This window comes from Lepidochelys kempii, chromosome 5, assembly GCF_965140285.1.
Source record: "Lepidochelys kempii isolate rLepKem1 chromosome 5, rLepKem1.hap1, whole genome shotgun sequence".
NCBI classification, from domain to species: Eukaryota; Metazoa; Chordata; order Testudines; family Cheloniidae; genus Lepidochelys; species Lepidochelys kempii.
The window spans coordinates 34,105,101-34,126,632 of NC_136384.1; the positions used below are offsets into that span (position 1 = coordinate 34,105,101).

Here is a 21,532-nt window from a genome sequence, read left to right on the forward strand (position 1 = left end):
CTTACTACTTACTTTTCCAGATACTTTATTTTTAATTTCTAAGACACAAATATTCTATCCAGCAACAGACTGAACCTGTTACACTTTTTAGTGCTTGCCTTCTCTGATGCTGCTTTGTTGAATATACTTTGATACTTCACTATGAGGTTTATCAGGACATTGAGGGAAGCAAAATATTTCTATTTATTTTTTATTTTTAATACTATCTTTAAACAAATCTTTCAAAAAGACTTATGTAAATATCATTTTTGTGACTTTGTCACAGAAGACCAGTCTTTAATATGTACATTTTTGTATGACTATAGTGCAGTATTTACATAAAGTAGTTTACAGTTTCCTGTGTTCAGATTAAAGCATGAATTTTGAGGGGACATGATTTTACACCCTTCTCCTTCCCTTCATGTTTCCCACTTGAGGTGAGAATTAATGTATGGAAGTAATGTGGATCTGCAGTCAAATATGTTAATGGATTAGTGGAATGTTTTTAGAATGGTAATCAAACATGCCACTGTTTGCCATTTTATTGCTTTCTCTCAGGACAAAACAACCACAAGTGATATTGACCAAATGGTCCAGGCAAATGCATGTTAGTTTTGGAATGACTTTGCATGCCAGGCTTTTTTTTTTCTGGTGAGACAGAAAACAGAGTTACTGTTAGATTGGCATATGCATTGAAACAGGAGGGGAAAGGGCTGCTCAAAAGGGGTGGGTGTTTGCAAGATTCACTCTGACCAGGTAACTCTGCTCAGAGACCACTTCTGGATGATGACTGCTTCTTTTGCATGTGCTCTGTTAGGGTACATCTACACTGCAATTAAAAACCTATGGCTTGCCTATGCCAGCTGACTTGGGCTTGCGGGGCTCAGGCTGATGGGGTGTTTAATTGCAGTGTAGACATGTGGCCTCGGATTGGATCCCAGGCTGTATGACCCTGCAAGGTGGGAGGGTCCCAGAGCACAGACTGCAGCCAGAGACCGAATGTCAGCGCCACAATTAAACAGCCCCTGAGCTCAAGGTCTGAGAGCCCGAGTCTGCTGGCATGGGCCAGCCGCAGGTGTCTAATTTCAGTGAAGACATGCTCTTAGTGAAATAAAAGATATTGCAAGAGGTACTTCTATCAAAAACAGATTAGAGCCCGATTGACAACTCCCCCATCTGTCACAGACATGCTCTCTAGAATATGTCTTTTGTAGATTCATCGCCCTTCTTTCTTTACTTGAATATTTTTCACTTTCAGCAAAAAAATAATTTTTAATGTAAACATGAAATAAGAGACTAATGAAGGTATAGACTTTAATTTTTCTGCTATTATATTGAATTTTTCCTTTAAAAAATAATAATGAAGTCATCCTGCTGTGAATATTTAGATGGAGGAACACATTATAGGTAACACATGTTGTCCACAGAATTATTATAGTAATGCGAAAATATTCTCCGTACCTTAAAGAGAATGCTGTGTTCCATGCAATATGGAATTTCCGAAGGGCAAATATGCTCACCCCGCCTTATGTCTATATCTATTGGATAAATGTTTTCTGCCCATATTCACCTCATTCTACTCCATCTTTCTACTTGTGCTTCACATTGATTTATTTTCTTACATTTGTTTCAAAAGGACATAATGAATTGCAGAAATGTACTTGTTCTCCTCACCTTTATTAAAACCCAAACAATTTAAGCACAGCGAATTAAAAACTCTTATTTACAGCAGCTAAATAATATATGGGATTAAGATTTGCCCAGTGGCCTGGTTTTGAGTGTTAAATCATAACTGTGCTTTGATTTAAAGTTCGAAAATGTATTGCAATGGAAACTATGATTTTATAGCAAAACTTGATATTTATTACTGACCTGTCAAAACATATAGGGGCTGGGGGAAGAACAAACACTCTTAAACTCTTGTAAAGTGCAGAAAATGTGTATTTATTCCTGTTTTATAACAAGTGTAAACTGTGGAGGTTAAGTAGGTGGGGAAACCGGAAGTAATTACTAAGGCCAGTGGCATTTCTGTGGTTTAATACAGGCAGAAGCTAATTATTCAGTTTTTATTTAAGTGAAATGATGCCAAAAAAGAGGGTCCTGCAGAGCAGCTGCACTCCTTCAGTATTACCCTAATTTACCACAGACAACTGTCACAAACAGAACTTTTAAACTTGATATATAGCCACGAAAGTAAGGAGTCTTTTGTTTGCAGTGCATGCAGAAGAACTCCTTTATACAAATCAACCGGCAGATGACGGACAATGATGGAAAATTTGATTCTTTGAAGTCATAATGGTCATTGAAATGTGTGAAATTCTGGTATTGAAAAGAGAGCAGCTAGCAAGACTCTAAATCCTGGGTGGCTGCTGGAAGCTTACTGGGAGGTTTTTCTGCATTTTGACATCAACTTCCCATTGCTTGTTCCCTGCTTCCTTTATTTAAAAAAAGGGGGAAAAGTTAAACAGTAGATATTTGATAGCAGCATTTCACACAATTTTTTCATGTGTGTATGAGTTTTCATAGTGGAGAGATGAAACTTGTGCACACCTGATTCATATGAGCAAAAATGTTAACTTTCATAAATATTAATATGTAAAAAAATTTTTTTTTTTTTGCTCTCCTCTCTTGCCTTATTAGTTTCTTTTTTTCCAGACTCTTACCTTTTGGATTTTGCTATAATAGTGGGGTACTTTAGCAGCCCCCTCAAATGAAGTTGGTTACCTTCATGTTGAATTCTGCTTTCATTGACCTTAAGTCTGTGAACCAGTTTTTTCCTCTTTGGATTCTGTAGCTCATCAGTAGGAAATGATACAAATGTTCAACAGCCTGGATTTTCAGTACTACAAATCTTTCTAAATAGTATCAATTAAAAAGAAATGTCTCTTTGATTTGATAGACATTAAGGCTTTTTTAAGGGGGGGTTAAAAATAGACATTACCAAAGTTTTATGATCTGTTGCAACATGCTATCAAAATGATAAACCTTTTTTTTAAAGTTATTTTCTTCTTTAAAAAAAAATAAAGAAAATATTGTATATTCATCATGCAGTACAATGTCCTAATTTGTTTTTTGTATGGTAATATAATTAACATCAACTAAAATCTGATCCAGTTTTGCCATCCTACTTAATTTTAAGCATTTAATCTCAAATTTCTCAATTTTTTTTACTTTTAATATTTGATACCGTTATCATTTTATTGTTTAAAAAAACCCTAACACTAAGTGTACTAATACAAAAGCAAAAATTTGTTTGAAGCACAATATTAAAAAGATTGGGAGCAAATTGAAAATAGCTGTCAAAAACATCTTTGTTTTGGAGAGTTTGTTCACAGGTAATTTCAATGAGAACTTGAACTCAGAACAAAGCACTGAAGACACAGAGAAAGTTCAACTTAGTGCAGCATAGTTCTTTTCAAGTATTATATTGTTTTAATGGAATCTTGGAGCGCGAGCTTTAGCCCATTGAAATGTCTCTTAAAGGACAGGTTCTTCTGTCACTAGCTGGAACTGTGTGGATGAAATGATCACAATAGAGTGTTGTAATGCATTTTAAAAAGTGTGAGAAATCAGTTAGTCTAGACTAAGAGTACGCCTACAGGGAATAGGAATTTTAGAGCTTCTGTGCTCTTTAGGTGTCAAGTATGTGATAGATGCCAAGCCTTTTTATTCCATATCTTTGGCAACAGCTCAGCTATGCTACAGTACCTTACATGTCTACTGCAAGCAAAAACAGTGATTCTATGTCAAGACAACTTGGGCTTCAAAATCCAGAAACTCATTGTCCTAACAATTGTCTGTTCAACTGCCAATTTTAAACTGGGGAAGATATCAATAAACAATTGCTAGATTCCCAGAAGGCATGGAAACTTTAGCTATAATGAATCAAAAGTATTGAGAGCTAGCAACATCATATAGCTATTTTAATGTCTTAAAACAAGCAGTTTTTATTTGCACTTTGAAAAGATCTTCATAGGGTGAATGGCATGCTGCTAGTAAAATTAATTTTATTAGTTGAAGCCAATCAAGTGCCCCAAAACTGTGACTTTTTAATTTTTTTTTCAAATAAACTAGACTGGACATTTATTAAAGAAATTTACAAATACAATAATCACTGTGTTCTGAGGGCAACATAGTGCAATTTAAAAATCATATTCAACCTGCACCAGTTTTAAAATTATTACATTATATGCAATATTTCTGTGTTCTTTTTGGTGTGGAGTTTAGGGCTCTGGGGGGAGTTTACCTCCACCAAAAGAGAGAATTTAAAAAGTAGCCTTAAATTTATTTTAATCTCATTTAATATAACACCTTTTTATCCTGAAGGATCCAAAAGCACTTGAAAACTTGATAAGCCATAAATATGGTAGATACAAGAACTGTTTAACCATCGAAATCCAGACATCTTTCTGAATCACTGTAGATTAAAAAATTAGTTGCACCTAATTTGTGAATGTCAAAATAAATCACACTTGTGAAAATGGAAATATTAATGAAATTAAAGGTGCTTTTCACTGTACAGTTTTTGTAACTATCTTTGCACACGGTAGGATCAATATTACTTCATCAACTAGTGTTCAGTTTCTCTGTTGCCCATGCATACTTGCCCCATGTATAATTTGTGTGTGTATAAAAAACATATTTCATATCTATAAACAGACAAGCCATAACAGTAAAGCCACACCTAATGTTTACTGCAAATGAAAAAGTATTGGGTTGGTTAAGCACAAAATTTGTTGCCAAATCAAATACAAAATTCATAGCATTTCTTTTTATATTGTAGTTTGAGATTTTAGCAGAATTAGAAATGCCAGTCTGTTAGAGTATGTTCGGTGTACGTGCTGCAATATTTAAGTAATTGTTAGTGGTGTTTTTTTCATATCATGGCCAGACTGGTATTCAAAATAAACATTGCGTGGGCTTAAGGAAAACCATTATGATTAAGTTGTTAAAATATTTTGACAGTTTGCTTTAGGTATAGTCTGAGCTCAAATTTTACAAGTTGGAAACTTCCTGTGTTTTTCTTTCTTTCTGTTTTAGTTATAAATGCAGGACAAAGATTTCACTCTCACTCCCTGGTTTAGTTCTGACAGACTTACCTTTTCAAGTTTATTTTGTGAAGTGAAACAAAAAATGAAATTCCTCATTTCTAGGGATGATCTGGTGACAGCATCAAAAGCTTTTAAGTTTTGCCACAGAACAAAATCCTATGAAGTTAGTAGCTGAAGACTTAAACCAAGAATGACTTGTTTGCCTGCTCAATTCAAGTCTTGTCACCACTGGCAAGATTAGTTCAATATGCCCGAAGTTCAGCGGCACATTTCTGGACCTTCACCACATGAGCATTTGTTCCTGGAGAGAGACAAGGAGAGTCCAAGAAGCTCCCATTGGCATTAAACTTAAAAGTATCTGAAGTCATGAGTTGTTAGCTGGCTTCTTTCAGCAGCTTTGGATGAAGAATTTGATGATCCACTTTACTCTGTTCAGCAGGTGTCACTGTGCTAGGATGAATTGATGTGCTAGTTATATTTAATTGCTGTTTAGTTTTTGTAAGTGTTAATTTAATTAATATCCAGAAAAATTACTCTCACCGGTGTCTCTCTCATGAATAGATTCCTTGATTATTATTTTTTTATCTGTTATTTTTGTTATCTATTAAAACTTTGTGTGTGTGTCTTCATGGTCTTTATCTAGTGCTTTACTGTTGAGTACAGTTACATTTGCTTACAAGACAATAGCTTAATTAGCTACAGCATTCTCCTACTAACCTCTTCCACTAAAACTTGTAAACAGTTTTGCTTTTTAGATTATAAGTTCCTGCAGACTTTTCCCCCTTATAAACAGAAAATATCATCTCAGAACATCAATACAACAAACACTGCATGAAGCTTAATTAGAAATGTCCCAATCAAAAATGTCAGACAGAATATATCTTTAAGTGAAATGAGTCATAATATCAGAAACTCATCAAACAGACCTCGCTGTTTGAGGAAAGATGAATTTACAGGGTATACCTTCTTGGGTTGTTTTATTATAAAAAGTTAAAGGAACACTACTTCTAAAATAAAGAAAAAATGTGTGGGAGTAGTGAGCATTGACACTTATATTAGCTTCTTTCATAGAGTAGTTTTAAACAAGATGAATTTTTTTTCTCATTCTGTAGGATATCACGCCTTTAACTGGCGTTCCAGAGGAGCACATAAAAACCAGAAAAGTTCAGATTTTTGTTCCAGCACGTAATGCCATGCAGGCCGGTGTCAACAACACAAAAAAATGGAAACTAGAATTTGATACCAGAGAGCGCTGGGAAAATCCTTTAATGGGCTGGGCATCTACGTGAGTCTGATTTTGAAATCATTTTTCCGCTCATATCTGCGCAGATTTTACTTTGAAATGCCCTTTGTATATGTAAATCCATGTGTATTTAACATTAATTATTATAAATGGTTGATGGGTCATGATGATCATGATGAAATTTTAAACATAACAGTACACATGCTGTTTTCTCTGTTAACATAAATAGGTTTAGAAACAAATTTAGATTGCATTGTTCCAGGCTAGAAGAGGCTGGAAAAAAATCTTCAATTTCCTTCTCCACCTAATTTAAGAGTATGACCCCAAAATCAAGGATTATGCTTGCATATGCAATATAGTAGCGAGTTGCAGCCTCACTATAGTTGAGGGTCATTAATTACATCTAGTCCTAAATCCCTCTGAATGGTCCATTTCAATTAGCCAAAACTTCAAATAAATGTATCTAGTTCATGAACAATCTTTAAAAATATTTCTCCATAAGTATTTAATCACTTTACCCACTTTTCAAAATTATGATATATTGCTGGGTTTGGTATGATTTAAGGTGTTCCGTTGATTTGATCAAATGAAATAAAAATTGCAACAGTGATAAGTATACAGTATCATTTGCTAAACAGTCTTGTCCCTGTTTTGATCCTGCAGAATTTTTATAGCATTTCATAGGCACTTTAATTAGTGGTATCAAATTTCATAAATTATGAGAATTTGGCACACTTCTCCTAACATCATTGTAAATTGCCACTGAAATATCATTTGCGACAGACATATTCTGAAAAGTTAGCACTACACATTGTCAGCAAAAACTTGTTTCAATATCTTACCCATTCCAGAATTTTTTTTGAAACATTGAAAAGAGCGCAGTCCACATTAGTTTCCCCTAGCAATTATTTTACATTACATTAGAGCTTAGTACCAAAGCGACTGAAACCAAACCCTTAATTACCTTTGTCCTATGTGTTTTAAAAAAAAAACCTTAAAGTTGAAATAGTATAGATTATGTTTATTGCTTTAGCTCTTTAATATTCTAAATTCAATCACAAAATATATGCATAATTTTAAAAATAGTCTGTTTTAAAATGTGCAAAGAGTTCTGTGGCACCTTATAGACTAACAGACGTATTGGAGCATAAGCTTTCGTGGATGAATACCCATTTAGTCAGATGCATGTATTTCTATTTGAAAATTAACACTGTGCTCAGGTCTGTTTGCTATGTTCCATTTCCTGTACAATAGCTGATACGACCAACACCTATATCAGCTCCCTAATGCCCAGTGTAGCAGGAAAAATATTGAATTCAGAAGTGAGCTCTTAGCTGGTAGAAGGAGATAATGATTGCTAAGCAGCATATTTTAATAAAACGATTTTGAAATTTTAAGCCTATGAATGTAGTCTGTTAATGATTTGCCATCTTAAACAGCTCCCCTCAGACTCCATGCTTTTCACCTGTTGATCTTTAATAGCCTTAAAACCAGTTTTTAGGGGCATCAGGCTCTAATAATAATGTAATAAAATATGATTAGGCTGATTACTGTATATAACCACTGAACTGTCATCAAATGGTAAATCATAACCAAAATGTTTTTAAACAAGTAGTTCAGAAGAGAGAGGCTGTGTATCACCATTTTCCCTGTCTGTCCATCCCTTTACTCTCCCCCACACCAACCAAGTACTTAACAGTTAAAGTATGTTCTTTATTTCTATCTATATTTGTAAACATCTAATGATACTGTAGCAGTATCCAGTAACCCCTGCTTTAGTTAAGGTTGAGTTTGAACTTCTATCCTAATCCCTTACTTTTCAGCTTTTCTCAAATTCTTTTTCTGGGTGAAATTTTGCCTAATTTCAGCCAAAAAGGCAACTTTTAAATTTACAAAATAATCCTCCAGAAAAATTAGTGTTGTTACCAAGGGCTTGTCTACACGTGATAGTTATTCCGGAATAAGGTGGGGTGTGAATTCAAAGTGGAATAGTGATTTCAGAATAACTGTCTGAATAACTCCAGATGTGGACTCTTATTCTGGAATAAGACTGCCTTTTTCTACTTTACCTTAGTTCAATTTCAAAGATTGAGCTAATTTTAAAAAAGACAGTTTTATTTTGGAATAAGTGTCCCCACATAGAATTATGTAGAAATAGTTATTCAGGAGTAGCTGTTCTGTGTACATAAGCCGTAAGTAGGCCAAAGGAAATTTATCCAATTTTTTTGTCTTGAACATTGGATTGAGTGTAAACACAACTGGGTCAAAGGTTTTATAAATTAGCTCATACCTATTAATGTTTGTATTGAACTCTGATAACTGAAGGTGCAATGCTACTAGATAGTTACTTCCAACTAGCTGTTCAAAGCAAGATATAGCTAAGATTTTATTTTCTTCAGCATATCTCTTGCAAATTGGCTATCAGTACAAATATTCTTCATTGAACATCCAAAATCTGTGGTTCCCATCTTTTCATACCGGAATCCTCCATGATATATTGGTGATGGCCGCCATGCCATGCCCTGCCCTGGAATAGTTGCCGTGGAGGAGATAGAGGACAGTTGTGTTTCCATTTGAGGTGACTTCTTGTATGCAAATAACTGAGAGTGCTCATATACAATAGTAATAGACGATTTAGAAATGTGTATTAGTAAAAATCTTGCTTCTGAGATCTCTGTTAACAATATCATGCCCTCTCATTTAATCTCTAACATCTGCTCTCTGACCTTCAGCATTCTAATTATGGTAATAGCCAACTTACAGAAAGAGGGAACAGCAGTTGTACCTTTATATAGGATGAACAACTTCTTCAGGATACTCCCTGGTGAACATAGAGATCAATAGGCAATCTGCTTTATATGTCCTCCATCCCCATGGTATCTGGATGCTGGAAAATTGTCACTGTATTTGGTACTGAACAAACTTGAGTGTTTTGTAACCCAGACAGGATTTTACTCCTCTCTGTCTGCTACTTCATAATAAAGGGTGGAATCTTTGTCACAGAAGACTATAGCGAAGATCAAAGGTACATCACTTGGTCCCTTAATATACCTAGTGGTCATGCCTAGGACTAGTTTCCAGTTTTTAATTCTCTTCATTGCCTTTCTATGAGAAATCCTTATCTTGGTGGCTGATTCATAGCCTGTTCCCCCTCTTCACTTTCCTCTTTGAGGAGTAAGGTGTTGGCTCACTGGTGGATCCCATCTGCACATCAGTTTGCCCATTGGATAAGATTACATGTTTCGTCTCTTCTGCACTGGAGCTAGTTTTTTTTTTGTTTGTTTGTTTTTTTTTCATTCAGGGGCTTTCTTCTTTATGGAGATTGTCGTGTCCTTTGTACTGCTTTTCCTCTTCATCCGTCATTGTGACTTCCTAGGATAAACAGCCAAGAGGAAACACCTATTGCAGTTCTTGCCATTCAGCCTCTGGCTTTCTCAGTGATCCACCTCCCACTTTCTTGAGCACTTGCTGTCTCAGAAAGACAGGACGCCATACTAGGTTTTGTGCTCCAGTAGTGTTCCCCCAAATTTCTTCCTAGAATTGCTGTTAAATTTGCAGGTTAATCGATTACCATATAACTTTAATCCTGTGTCTTTAGTGCTCTAGGTGGAGTTTTTATAGCTGCTAAGTGGATCCATAGTTTTTACTATGGTTGGACCCATTTATTTCAAAAACCATTTTGCAACTTTCAGAAATGAGACTAAGACAACTGATCTACAAGTAACAGTTAGCTTATGTGGTTGGGCTTCTGAACTCTACTCGTTTTTAGCTCTTAGGGCTTCTGGGCTTGTTTTATTAGAGTAGAGATGGCTTCTGTTGCATTTAAATGCTGCTCTGGAAACACTTGTGAATGTGGAGGTCATCACAAACATAACTCTGTCAATTTTCAGCCTGTTCTAGATGCGAGGTTTGCTCAGGTATTCTCTAAGTGTTCCTGGTCTACTTGCTTTGAAGTCCTGCTTTCCCTTCTGCAAGAATGTAGATTCACAAAGCAAATAGGGTAAAGACAGGCTTCTTGTCTCCTTCCATTGTTCAGTATTTACATCTTTCACCTTTTCAGTCCCTCAAAATTTGTCTTCCTTTTTCAACCAGTTTAGCATTAAAAGGTTGTCATAGACAATAGACCACTGGTTGCTTATATCATTGGCATATGCTTAAGAACTTACATAGTTACAATTTTAAAATATCAGTTTCTGAAATAAAATGAAAGGTTTAACACAGATTGTTTGTTTGAAATACAAAGAAAAATCTTCCCATGGGAAAATCTTTTAATATTGAAATTAAATCCTAATTTAAAAGTAAAAGGACTCTAGGTGGCTCTAATTTATTTGGGGATGATACATTTTCTTTAAGTATACATTTTTAAAGAGACCGTAAGGTGGCATTACGTTAGACCGTGAGGTGCAAATGTTGTTATACAAAACGCTTAGTGTTACACTTCAAATTTATATTAATATTTTGTCTGTCTTCTTACAGTGCTGATCCTTTGTCCAACATGGTTCTAGCTTTCTCTACAAAAGAAGATGCCATTGCCTTTGCTGAAAAAAATGGTATGTATTTGAGAATTCTAGGTTATTGCAGTATTTGTGTTTGAGTCTATTTTGTTTAGATAATCTTTACTTTACCATTTGAGAAGAAAAGTTACATTTAATAAAGTAAGCAATAGTGTCTTGAAACTAACATCTTTTAAGTACCTGTTTTAATTTTGATAATTGCATATTAAAATTCCCTCTTTAATTATGTAGTTACCTCATAGTCAGTAACAGCTCTGAAAACTTTTAGTTGTTGTATATGCCTACTTATGAATTTGGGAGATAGGATTTGATAGCATGTGATCAGGGATCTATTCTTGACTCTGTTGTATCTGACCTTGTGTGAGTCACTTAACCTCTCCCTCAGTCTCCCCATCATTGAGATGTTTATTTCACTGTGGTATTGAGAGGCTCAGTTCATGTTACGTGCAAGGCAATTAATGTGTTTTCTAGAAGGCACTAGAAATGCAAGTATATTAGGTAGTAGTCATTTTTAATTTTGATCTGGCAGTCTAATAGACTACTCATATGCATTAAGATAAGCACTTGCTTAAGTCTCTGAAGGATTTGGGCCTTAATCGTCTAACAGACCATTAGAAGTATCACATATACTGTAAGCAGTGTACAGTGTGTTAAATAACTTTTCAGACATTTTTCTAACAATGTCCTTTGCGAGTGGAATTTGCAACTGCACAAGGAATTTGCTCCATTACTCCAGCTTCCCCACACAGCTCTGCCAATGAACTTCATCTTGGCCTACAAACGATTACTTTTTTCAGTCCTAGGCACCTCATGAGCAGGGAGTGCCTGTCAGATCAAATTGTGCCAAATTATGTGGTATTTATGATGTGTGCACACATGCAGGGAACTAGGAGAAGCCTCTCAAAGAGATTTCACTTAATTCCTGTCACTACAGGTCATAACTTGCATCTCCAGAGGTGAAAGACTAGGGTATTAAACCACAACGTTGCCTAATCGCTCCCTGTTCAATGTATTTCTGAATTTAGAGTGGTCACAGCTGAATTAAAAATAAACTGAATTAATTACCCCCCAAAAAATCTTCCTGTTTCCATTGGGATACACAAATTACTATTTCAGAAAAAGTTTAAGAATGCAGTAGTATTCACTCAGTCATCACAGCACCTTCATCTTCCTCAAGGGCTTGATCCTGCACATTTCATGTGCAATGCTGCATGTATAAAGTCCTAGATGAAAGGTGATGAGCAAAGCAGGAAATCGGGAGAACCCAGAGCGGCCTTAATGATAGCACTTCTGTTCCACTGACAGATTTTCAGCTTAGTAGGTGCAAGACCTAAGAGGGGAACACATACTTATTCATCTCATTAGCATGAAAGTCAGGCTTAAACCCATCTCCTTGGACATGCCTAGTCTCCACTCACCTCCTGTCCTTTTAATCTGCAGACTTGAGTATGATGCCTGACATTTACTACTGCTCAGTGTGGAGGACTGTGCCTGCCAGTTTACCTTATTTGTGCCTCAGTGGCAGTGGTGCTGGTTCAGCCTTTAGCAGCATGTAGGGGATTGCCGGATCAAGTCACAAAGCCTTGTCTAAACACAGAAGCTGCACCAGTTTAACTAGGGGTGTGATTTTTAAAAAAAAACAAAAAAACAGTTTAGTTAAAACAGTACAAACCTCTGTGTAAACATATCTATTTAATACCAGTTCAGTTTGCAATAGTACACTTCCCGATGCCAGTAAAATCAATATAAGCTAGGGTTAAATCAATGTAAAGTGTCTACACAGATGTTTGTACTGGCTTAAGTGATTTGATTTTAATCTCACACCTTTACTTAAACTGGTGCAATTTTATGTGTAGCCTTTAATCTGTCTTCAGACCGTATGTAGTTGAGGATCTTAAAACAGGCAGACCTGGAAACTTAAGTTACTATTCTTTGTGGAAGTTGCCATACAAACTGTAAGAGGTGAATTAATTAAAATAATTATCAGCAGGAGAAGAAAAAAAAACGTTTGTAGTGATACTCAAGATGGCCCATTTAGACAGTTGACAAGAAGGTGTGAGGATACTTAACATAGGGAAATAGATTCAATATGTTTAATGGTCATTACACATATTGGTATTCTCACACCTTCTTGTCAACTGTCTAAATGGGCCATCTTGAGTATCACTACGAAAGTTTTGTTTTTTTTTTTCCTCCTGCTGATAATAGCTCATCTTAATTAATTCGCCTATTACAGTTTGTATGGCAACTTCCACCTTCTCTGTATGTGTATATATATATCTTCTTACTGTACATTCCATTCTGTGCATCCAATGAAGTGGGCTGTAGCCCAAGAAAGCTTATGCTCTAATAAATTTGTTAACCTCTCTAAGGTGCTACAAGTACTCCTGTTCTTTTTAAAAATGGAAGTATTTCAACTGTTTAATGACTGGGTGAAATCATGTTGGAAAAAGGGAGCCCAAACTTCATAATACCAAGTGTTGTATGGGCAACTTTCCAGATACCTGGAGGCTGTACCTAATTTGCATATTGATTTACATAAACAGTATTGTTCCCATATCCACTTTTCTGACCTTTTTAGCATTTCCCTTGCAGAACTAATCATATTACTTGTCTTTTAATGTTTTTAATTCCATTCTCTCTTAGCCCCATTTTATACACTCTTTATGTATACTTTTCTTTTTATTCCTTTCTACCTAGCTTTGATTACTTCTTCTTCTTTTTTATGGCCTGTTTTCTCCCTCTTTCTCCTTCGCCTTGCAAGGTCTCCCTTCTCTTCAGATTCTCTCCTGCTCCCTTTTCCCTAGGTCTCCTTTATCTTTCCTCACATCACCCAGTCTCTCCTTCCCCTCCTTAATGTCTCATTTCCCATCTTGCTGAATTTCCCCCAGCCTTCCTCAAAGGGTACATGCATTCCCAGAGTCTTGGTGTCTCAGTCTAACATAAAATATAGAGATGTGGACCCATAAGATTATGGGACTATATACCTCAGTCAGTGCTTCCTCTTGTGCTTTCCCACTGATCACTGATAACTTTTGAAATAATGCCCCAGGAAGGAGCAGTGAAAGTTGAAGTATGCAATAGCTGAGATCTGACAAGCCTGAGAACAGGCATAGGTCACATTTAGGGCTTCTCTGTTACAGCATCATTCTGTACTGCTGATTACAAAAGAAGAAACTAATAAGTATATACATATTATATATCAGAGGTGTTTATATTTCTTTTCTGTTAAATATTTAAAGTTTTTTAATTTATATTTCTTTGGTCATTTGCTCCGTATTATATGCTGTGTGTGTATTGTTTAGAATTCTCTGCATGTTTTTCCCCAGGCTGGAGCTATGATGTTCAAGAGAGGAGGATTCCAAAGCCTAAATCCAAGTCTTATGGTGAAAACTTTTCTTGGAACAAAAGAACAAGGGTGTCCACGAAATAGGTTGGCATTGGCTATCTCTGTCTCACTGTGAATAAAGTCAGCTGTGCTGTATTTATAGTCCACGTATAATACATCTCTTAATCTCCTAATAAATTTGACCTTTAAACTACAGATGCATCTTGTGGTGTCTATTTAAAATGTTTTTGATGTCTCCAATTGAACCTGTTACAGCCTTCCCTATATAGAGAGGAGATTTGGGGTGTTCATACCTCTAGGAAATTGCTGTACTTGGAATCTATTAAAAGGAATGTTTGAAATCAGCTGCAACAGTAAGGATTGTGGCTTGCCTTTCATAGTAATTTTGTAGTTCAATAAGTTGTGTAAAATCACCACCCTTTTATGTAGATGTTCTGTTAACAGGAACTCCTCTGTTTTTGCTGTCATTATGTACAGGAAAAATTCATCAGTCTGACAGCATGGTATGGCATGCAAAAGTCCAGTATCTGCTTATTATTTAAGCTGTTTGGTGGAACTGCATGTACTATAAGATCCTTTCAATCCAAATTAATACGGTACTGTAAATGTGACTTCCAAGAAGCATTCATAATCTCAGTAACAAGCTAGCATTTTGTGGTTGTGTTTAAAAAATATTGTATATTCCTATGAGTTTGAGCTGCAGTATAAAAGATAAAGATTAGTAAACTCTCCTGTTTGATACACCTTCAAAGTACAAGTAGATGGGAAATTTTAATACTTAACTCAAACTTACAAATTAAATCAGAGTAGCAAGGTAGCAGCTATAAGGTGCTCTTGTAACATTAAACTTATGCTAATTACACATTTTATCACACCTAACTTTAACTTTTAATAATATAGAAAGCAAACACTTACCTAAACTGAGGGCTCCATAAAAATACTACAGATGTTTCATCAGCCTTACTACTAAAACATCTAACCCAGCATCGTCATGGTGCATTATTTAACTGTTAGAATGTTTGTCACGTAGAAATCTATATTTATGGTCTTTCACTTACCAGTGTCTTTTATTTACCCTTTATTATTTTCAGTAATTTTGTAATTGACAAGTTGAGACATCAGCGGATAGTCACTGACAAGACTTGTAAATGTTGGTATAAAACTTGTGTACAACAAATGGTTTACCCTGAGTCCCACAAAAGTGTTCAGACAAGTTCCATTTTTCTGATGGCTGCAGCTATTTAAAGGACAAGACACTTGAAAATGGCGTAACTGCAGTCCATTGCTACACTGACCAAAGGAAAACACAACCAAATGTCTAGGGGGTGGCTTAGACTCTGTGATATTCTTGTAATGTCCCTATTTCACATAGTTGTCCCAGTGTGCTGGCTGACATTTATTTAAAACATTGTTTTTTACCCATTTTCAGTGTAATCAACTGGCTGGCTGATGTTCCTGCCTTCTAAACACAGAAAGAACTCATGTTCCAGCCATGCCCTAGTTCATTATTTTTGTTTTGCATTGTGCATTCGATGGTGTGTGGTGGTATCCGAGTTGCTCCAGAATTCCCAGTGTGCACCAAACTGGAGTTTTGAACAGCCCAGATTCCATTGCATCGCTACCTATTTCAACCCGACTAGCACTCTGTCCTCCAAGGAGACAATGGTAATTAAATCCATCCGATAGAATCTTTTGGTTTCCTTTCACAAGCCCTGAACAGCAAGATCCAGCCTCCACGTAGTGGACTTGGGGCTCCCACTTCAACCCTTGTCAGTACTCTTTAACCATCATGGGCTAGATTTTTTTTTTAAGGCTTTTTTGGTGCCTAAAATATGCAGATTGACACCAAGTGGAGTTTCACCTGGTTTTGATGAAGTCTTCAGTCATCCTCAAGCCCAGACCCTATCCATTTTCTCCAGTCACATTCCCTGCTTTCTTTTCCAGCATTTGGTTGCAAGCCGTTAAAAGTTACAGGGCTAAGTGTCTCAGGAACAAATACACTGATCATGGTGGAGAGCCAGTTATTAGCTGAGCCTGCCACTATACCATCACTCCTTACATTCAACTCAACAGCATTTCTCTGTATATAACGCAATAACTTTTCAATGCCACATTTGATCAATTTGAAAATGTCAGGGAATGTTTGGGCATCAAGGGCCAGAACCATATTTTTTGGAGAAAAAGGAGGGAACATATGAACACTCTGCTTGCCCTTAGCAAAGCCACTGTCTCAGGCACCTCTGTAATTGTCAATAGATCAAACTTGTTCCTGGCACCCACTAATGCCTTTTAGCATAACAGTACTCCTTGAAATAGTTTTACATATTGACATCCTGACTGACTTATCACCCAGCCAGAAAATACAATGGCTTTTGGGGGAAGGAGGAATGGAGGTGTGCACAGAGCCCCAGCTGTGGAATCCTAGTATGGGGGGGGATGGGGAATAGGGCGCACAGACCCCCTGGTGGAAAGAGATTTGAAAGCCCTCATATTGGGGGGGACGACGACAAAATGGCTCTTGAATTGGGGGAAGGTGTGAATTGTGAGGAGGAAATGGTGGGGCAGATGGTTCCTGGCATGGTGAAGGGGGGAATGAGGGTGCAAACAGAGCCCCTGTTATGGGGGCAGAATGGGGGACCCTTGAATGAAGATGGGGGAATAAGGGGACAGAGCCCCTACTATGAACAGAAAGGGGGACAGAGGGACCACACAGACCCTGATATTGGGGAGAAATGGGAATGGGTCACAGAACCCTGGTAGAAGGGAGGTTGAGAAGGATGGGGGGAGAAGAATGGGGTGGCACACAGAGCCCTTGCATGGGAGAAGGTTGGGGGACCCTGGAGTAGGGGGAGGGCTTATAGGGGGCACAAAGAACCCCTGCTGGTGGAGATTGGGGGAACCTGGAAGAAGGGAGATTACACAGACGGCCTATTATGGGCGGGAGGGGAAAATGGGCACATAGAGCCTCTGCTATGGAGGGCATAGAGCAAAGTGAGTGGTGAATTACCTGTAACTTGAAATCAAGGACTTCCAGCCAGAGGTGGTGGGCATATTGTAGGAGGTGTTCTGGTGGATGAGGTTCTGTGGCCTGTGATGTGCAGGATGGTCTCTTCTGGCCTTAAACTGACTCCATGAGCGTGCACATGGAACCCTTGCAAGAGGGGGAATTGCAGGGAGCCCCTGAAAAAAGGGGATGGGAGGGTGGCACAGAGGGAACTAGTGTGGGAGGGGAATGGAGAAATGCAAGGAGCCCCTGGTTTGTGCAATAAACTCAACCTTCAGAGTGGCTGCCCCCTAGTCATAGCTATATCTACTAAGGTCTTCAAGTTTTTTGCTCTGCTATGTGGGACATAAATTTATTCTCAAAATCAAATTGGATATAGGAGCCTCATACGAAAAACTAAGCACAAACACAACAATAATGTTAGAGATAGGAAACACCTTTTAGATAATTGGCTCCATCCCCTTGCTAGTGCAACATCAGAAGATGGTTTGCTATATGATTCCAGGTTTGACCTCAAATTGCACCAGATTACATGACTATGGCACCAAATTGATGCTAAAACAATGAAGAAAAGGACTCCAGTTCCAGCTCTCTGTATGAGGTGTAATTCATCTCTTCATTGAACTGTGCATGCTACAATATGCAGCAGAGTGTTAATTGCTCCAGAAACCCTGGAGTAGACTATAAAGACTAGATCTGAAAAGCTAATGTGCTCTTGGGATGCATCAGGCGAGGTATTTCCAGTAGAGATAAGGAGGTGTTAGTACCGTTATACGAGGCACTTGTGAGACCTCATCTAGAATATTGTGTGCAGTTCTTGTCTCCCATGTTTAAGAAGGATGAATTCAAACTGGAGCCGGTACAGAGAAGGGCTACTAGGATGATCTGAGGAATGGAAAACCTGTCTTACGAAAGGAGACTCAAAGAGCTTGGCTTGTTTAGCCTAACCAAAAGAAGGCTGAGGGGAGATATGATTGCGCTCTATAAATATATCAGAGGGCTAAATACCAGGAAGGGAGAGGAATTATTTAAGCTCAGCACCAATGTGAACACAAGAACAAATGGATATAAACTGGCCACCAGGAAGTTTAGACTTGAAATGAGACAAAGGTTTCTAACCATCAGAGGAGTGAAGTTCTGGAGCAGCCTTCCAAGAGGAGCAGTGGGGGCAAAAGACATCTCTGGCTTCAAGGCTAAGCTTGATAAGTTTATGGAGGAGATGGTATGATGGGATAGCCTAATTTTGGCAATTAATTGATCTTTGTCTGTTAGCGGTAAATATGCCTCATGGTCTGTGATGGGATGTTAGATGGGATGGGATCTGAGTTACTACAGAGAATTCTTTCCTGGGTGTCTGGCTGGTGAGTCTTGCCCACATGTTCAGGGTTTAGCTGATCGCCATATTTGGGGTCAGGAAGGAATTTTCCTCCGGGGCAGATTGGCAGAGGCCCTGGGGGTTTTTTGCCTTCCTATGAAGCATGGAGCACGGGTCACTTGCTGGAGGATTCTCTGCACCTTAAAGTCTTTAAACCACTATTTGAGGACTTCAGTAGCTCACACATAGGTTAAGGGTTTGTTACAGGAGTGGGTGGGTGAGATTCTGTGGCCTGCGTTGTGCAGGAGGTCAGACTAGACTATCATAATGGTCCCTTCTGACCTTAAAGTCTAGGATTCCGTGATTAAACAGGTGACCTGTAATATGTTGGGTAAGTACTCTGTAACTAACTGGGTAAAGTCAGGTATTCTCAACCAGGAGGGGTCATCAATATGACCTATGAAATCTAGAATCAGGCTTGGGAACTCCCAAGAACTACCCAGTTCCTCATCAAGCTTGGTACACCATGGAATTGTCTCTCTCAGCCAGATAAGATAATAGACTATTCAGGCTTTCAGAAAAGTTAATAGTAAGTGGCATTTTTTTGTTAAAAGTTGATAAGTCTTTTAAAGATCATTAGGGTTTGCTGAATCCAAATATGGGTGTACCAAGCTGTAGGTTATGTATAAAGATCTCTACAAAGAGAAAAAAGCAATACATGGAAATCACTGAAGTCTAACTCTATTTTCTTTTCATTTAGGATTAACATACTTCAGTTGGATCTTAATGAGCTGTAGGATGTAAGAAAAGTGATCAAAATATGTTATACAACCATGCAAGACGTGTCTCTTATAACTTGAGCATTAGCATCTTGAAACAAAAGTATATATACTTATTTAACTCTCAAATACAATACATAATCTGAAAACCTCTATTTTAAGCAGGTGAAAATTTTTTCTTGATTAAACATTAGATATTTTTATATACACAAGTTAAGCACAGATGTTAAGAAACATTGGTATATAGTGGCAGAGTGAATCGATACGTTGTTAGGTCACTTACTATGACACATTTGCACAATACTATCCATAAGCACTAAGTGTTAGGTGCACTGACAGAGCCCTGTTCCAGTTCTCTGCATTTGTTTGATCCTGTACAAACAAGTACTGTCCTGCACTTGCATCACTGACTTCTGCACCCCGTTGTGCAGCCACAGGATATTGCCTCGATGTACTCTGCTGTGATTGGTGGCAGTGACATGAGCCGTGCCATCAGACCTCTGTCCTCCTGTTTTCCAATTCACTGTATTTGGAGGAGAAAGTATTGGATTTGGGCAACTGGTGTGTCTCCAGCGGAAGAATAAGCATATCAGTGTCCCTGGCTGGAAGAAGCATACTGTCGGTATACTGTACGCAGAGTGTAACATCATTCTTGTGTCTGCTTCTTCCTGAGGAGCAAACAGCTGACTGGTGTCAACTCTTGCTGCTGAGCAGCATATTTCAGCCTCATCCTGAAATCACCAGCCAGAATGACTATTTTATCATGCGGTGCTGGAGTAATTAGTGCTCAGATAAACTAAGGAGGACCTTGCAATATTTTTCTGAAAGCTCAATGAAATTCATCTAGTTACTTTGAAGAGGCTCATAGCTTCAAGTGGGACTTGAACCTCTTGAGAGTTTTTGTCTTATACCATGCTTAATAGATTCCTTGTAGTACTAGTATCTATTCTGTGGAAGACTGTTCCATTCCTAAGTACTATTTTTTAAAATGTGCCTGCAAAGTCTCCAAATGTTTTGGCTCCAGATGGCTTTCCTATGGCTTGTACCAAAGCCTCTGCATCTATCACAAGACAGCTTCTCCCAACGGGGATAACTGTTGATGGGCAGTGGACATCAGTCAGTACATCACCCAGTATTGCTTTTGAGTGATTCTTAGGCTGCCATTAATCTGTGCTAATGTTAAAGGGACTGGTATTAATTCATGTTTCAAAATCTGTTCTAAATGCACAGTTCTGCTGGCTTTGTATCCCTCAAGAAGAGCTTGTCCTTCATATAGCAGATGGAGGAACATGTACAGACCATCTGAAACACAAGCATCTGTACCATCCTCGCTGACATTGAAACATTTGTAGCAAAGTATCTCCCCAAATTTTCAATGCAACATGTACCAGTGACAGAAATATATCTTCTTGCGGATGGTAAATGGGGATGGCCATCTCATCATCTTGGCCAAGAATCCATCATTTGTGAGATGGGTACATATTCATACTTGGCTGTAACTAAGAGTATGTCTCTCAGCAGGTGATTGATCAGGCAATGAAATGAAATAAATCCCCAATATGAGCTTGGAGATTTTCCTTGGCTAGTGATCTATTTCAGGAGGTACTGAAATTTCAATGCCAGTTTCCTTTGCAAGATTGCAGTAATAATGCCAAACCTCAGAAAGCTCCAAAACATGGCCTTGATTGGCTGCATGTGAAGTGCATTTTGAAAAGAAAGCATTGCTGTGTCAGTAATCTTGGTGCCCTCACTCTTTTTCATCCCAGACCTCATAAACGGGATGTAACAAGTCAGGCGGTACTTGCCTTCAGCTGCTCTGAGGTCATTTACTCCAGCTAAATGAACACTCATGTTGTGGTCAAAGACAGCTGCCTTCATTATCCGTTCACTCATCTTGAATGTACTTCTAAGTATGAGTCTCTGTTTAGAGTGTTCCAAAACCTCATCTATCGATTCCTCAGTCTGGGACAGTTCTTCAGATCTGTCATCTAAAAAGAATGGCTCAAGTATGGAAATCTTCCTCACAGCCTCTGCAGTGAAGACCAATGCAGAGAATTCATTTAGCTTCCCCGCAACAGCCTTGTCTTCTTTGAGTGCTCCTGTAGCACCTGATGGTCACTGTTTGGCAGGCTTCCTGTTCTAATGTACTTAAAAAAAAATGCTGCTCTAAGTTTTTGAGTCTTTTGCTAGTTGCTCTTCAAATTCCTTTTTGGCCTGCCTAATTATGTTCTTAAACTTGACTTGCCAGAGTTTGTTCCTCTCTATTTTCCTCAGTAGGATTTGACTTCCAATTTTTAG

General features: G+C 37.8%; 1 protein-coding gene across 1 annotated transcript in view; it reads left to right on the plus strand.

Annotated features, from left to right (window-relative positions):
• Positions 1 to 14,331, plus strand: part of NDUFS4 (NADH:ubiquinone oxidoreductase subunit S4) — a 60,202-nt gene extending 45,871 nt beyond the window's left edge. Inside the window, exons 3-5 of the mRNA XM_073343923.2 lie at positions 6,143 to 6,315; positions 10,750 to 10,823; positions 14,117 to 14,331. Of these exons, the coding sequence (XP_073200024.1) occupies positions 6,143 to 6,315; positions 10,750 to 10,823; positions 14,117 to 14,220 (351 nt within the window). The 3' untranslated portion in view covers positions 14,221 to 14,331. The remainder of the gene's footprint in view (positions 1 to 6,142; positions 6,316 to 10,749; positions 10,824 to 14,116) is intronic.
• Positions 14,332 to 21,532: the final 7,201 nt, after the last annotated feature.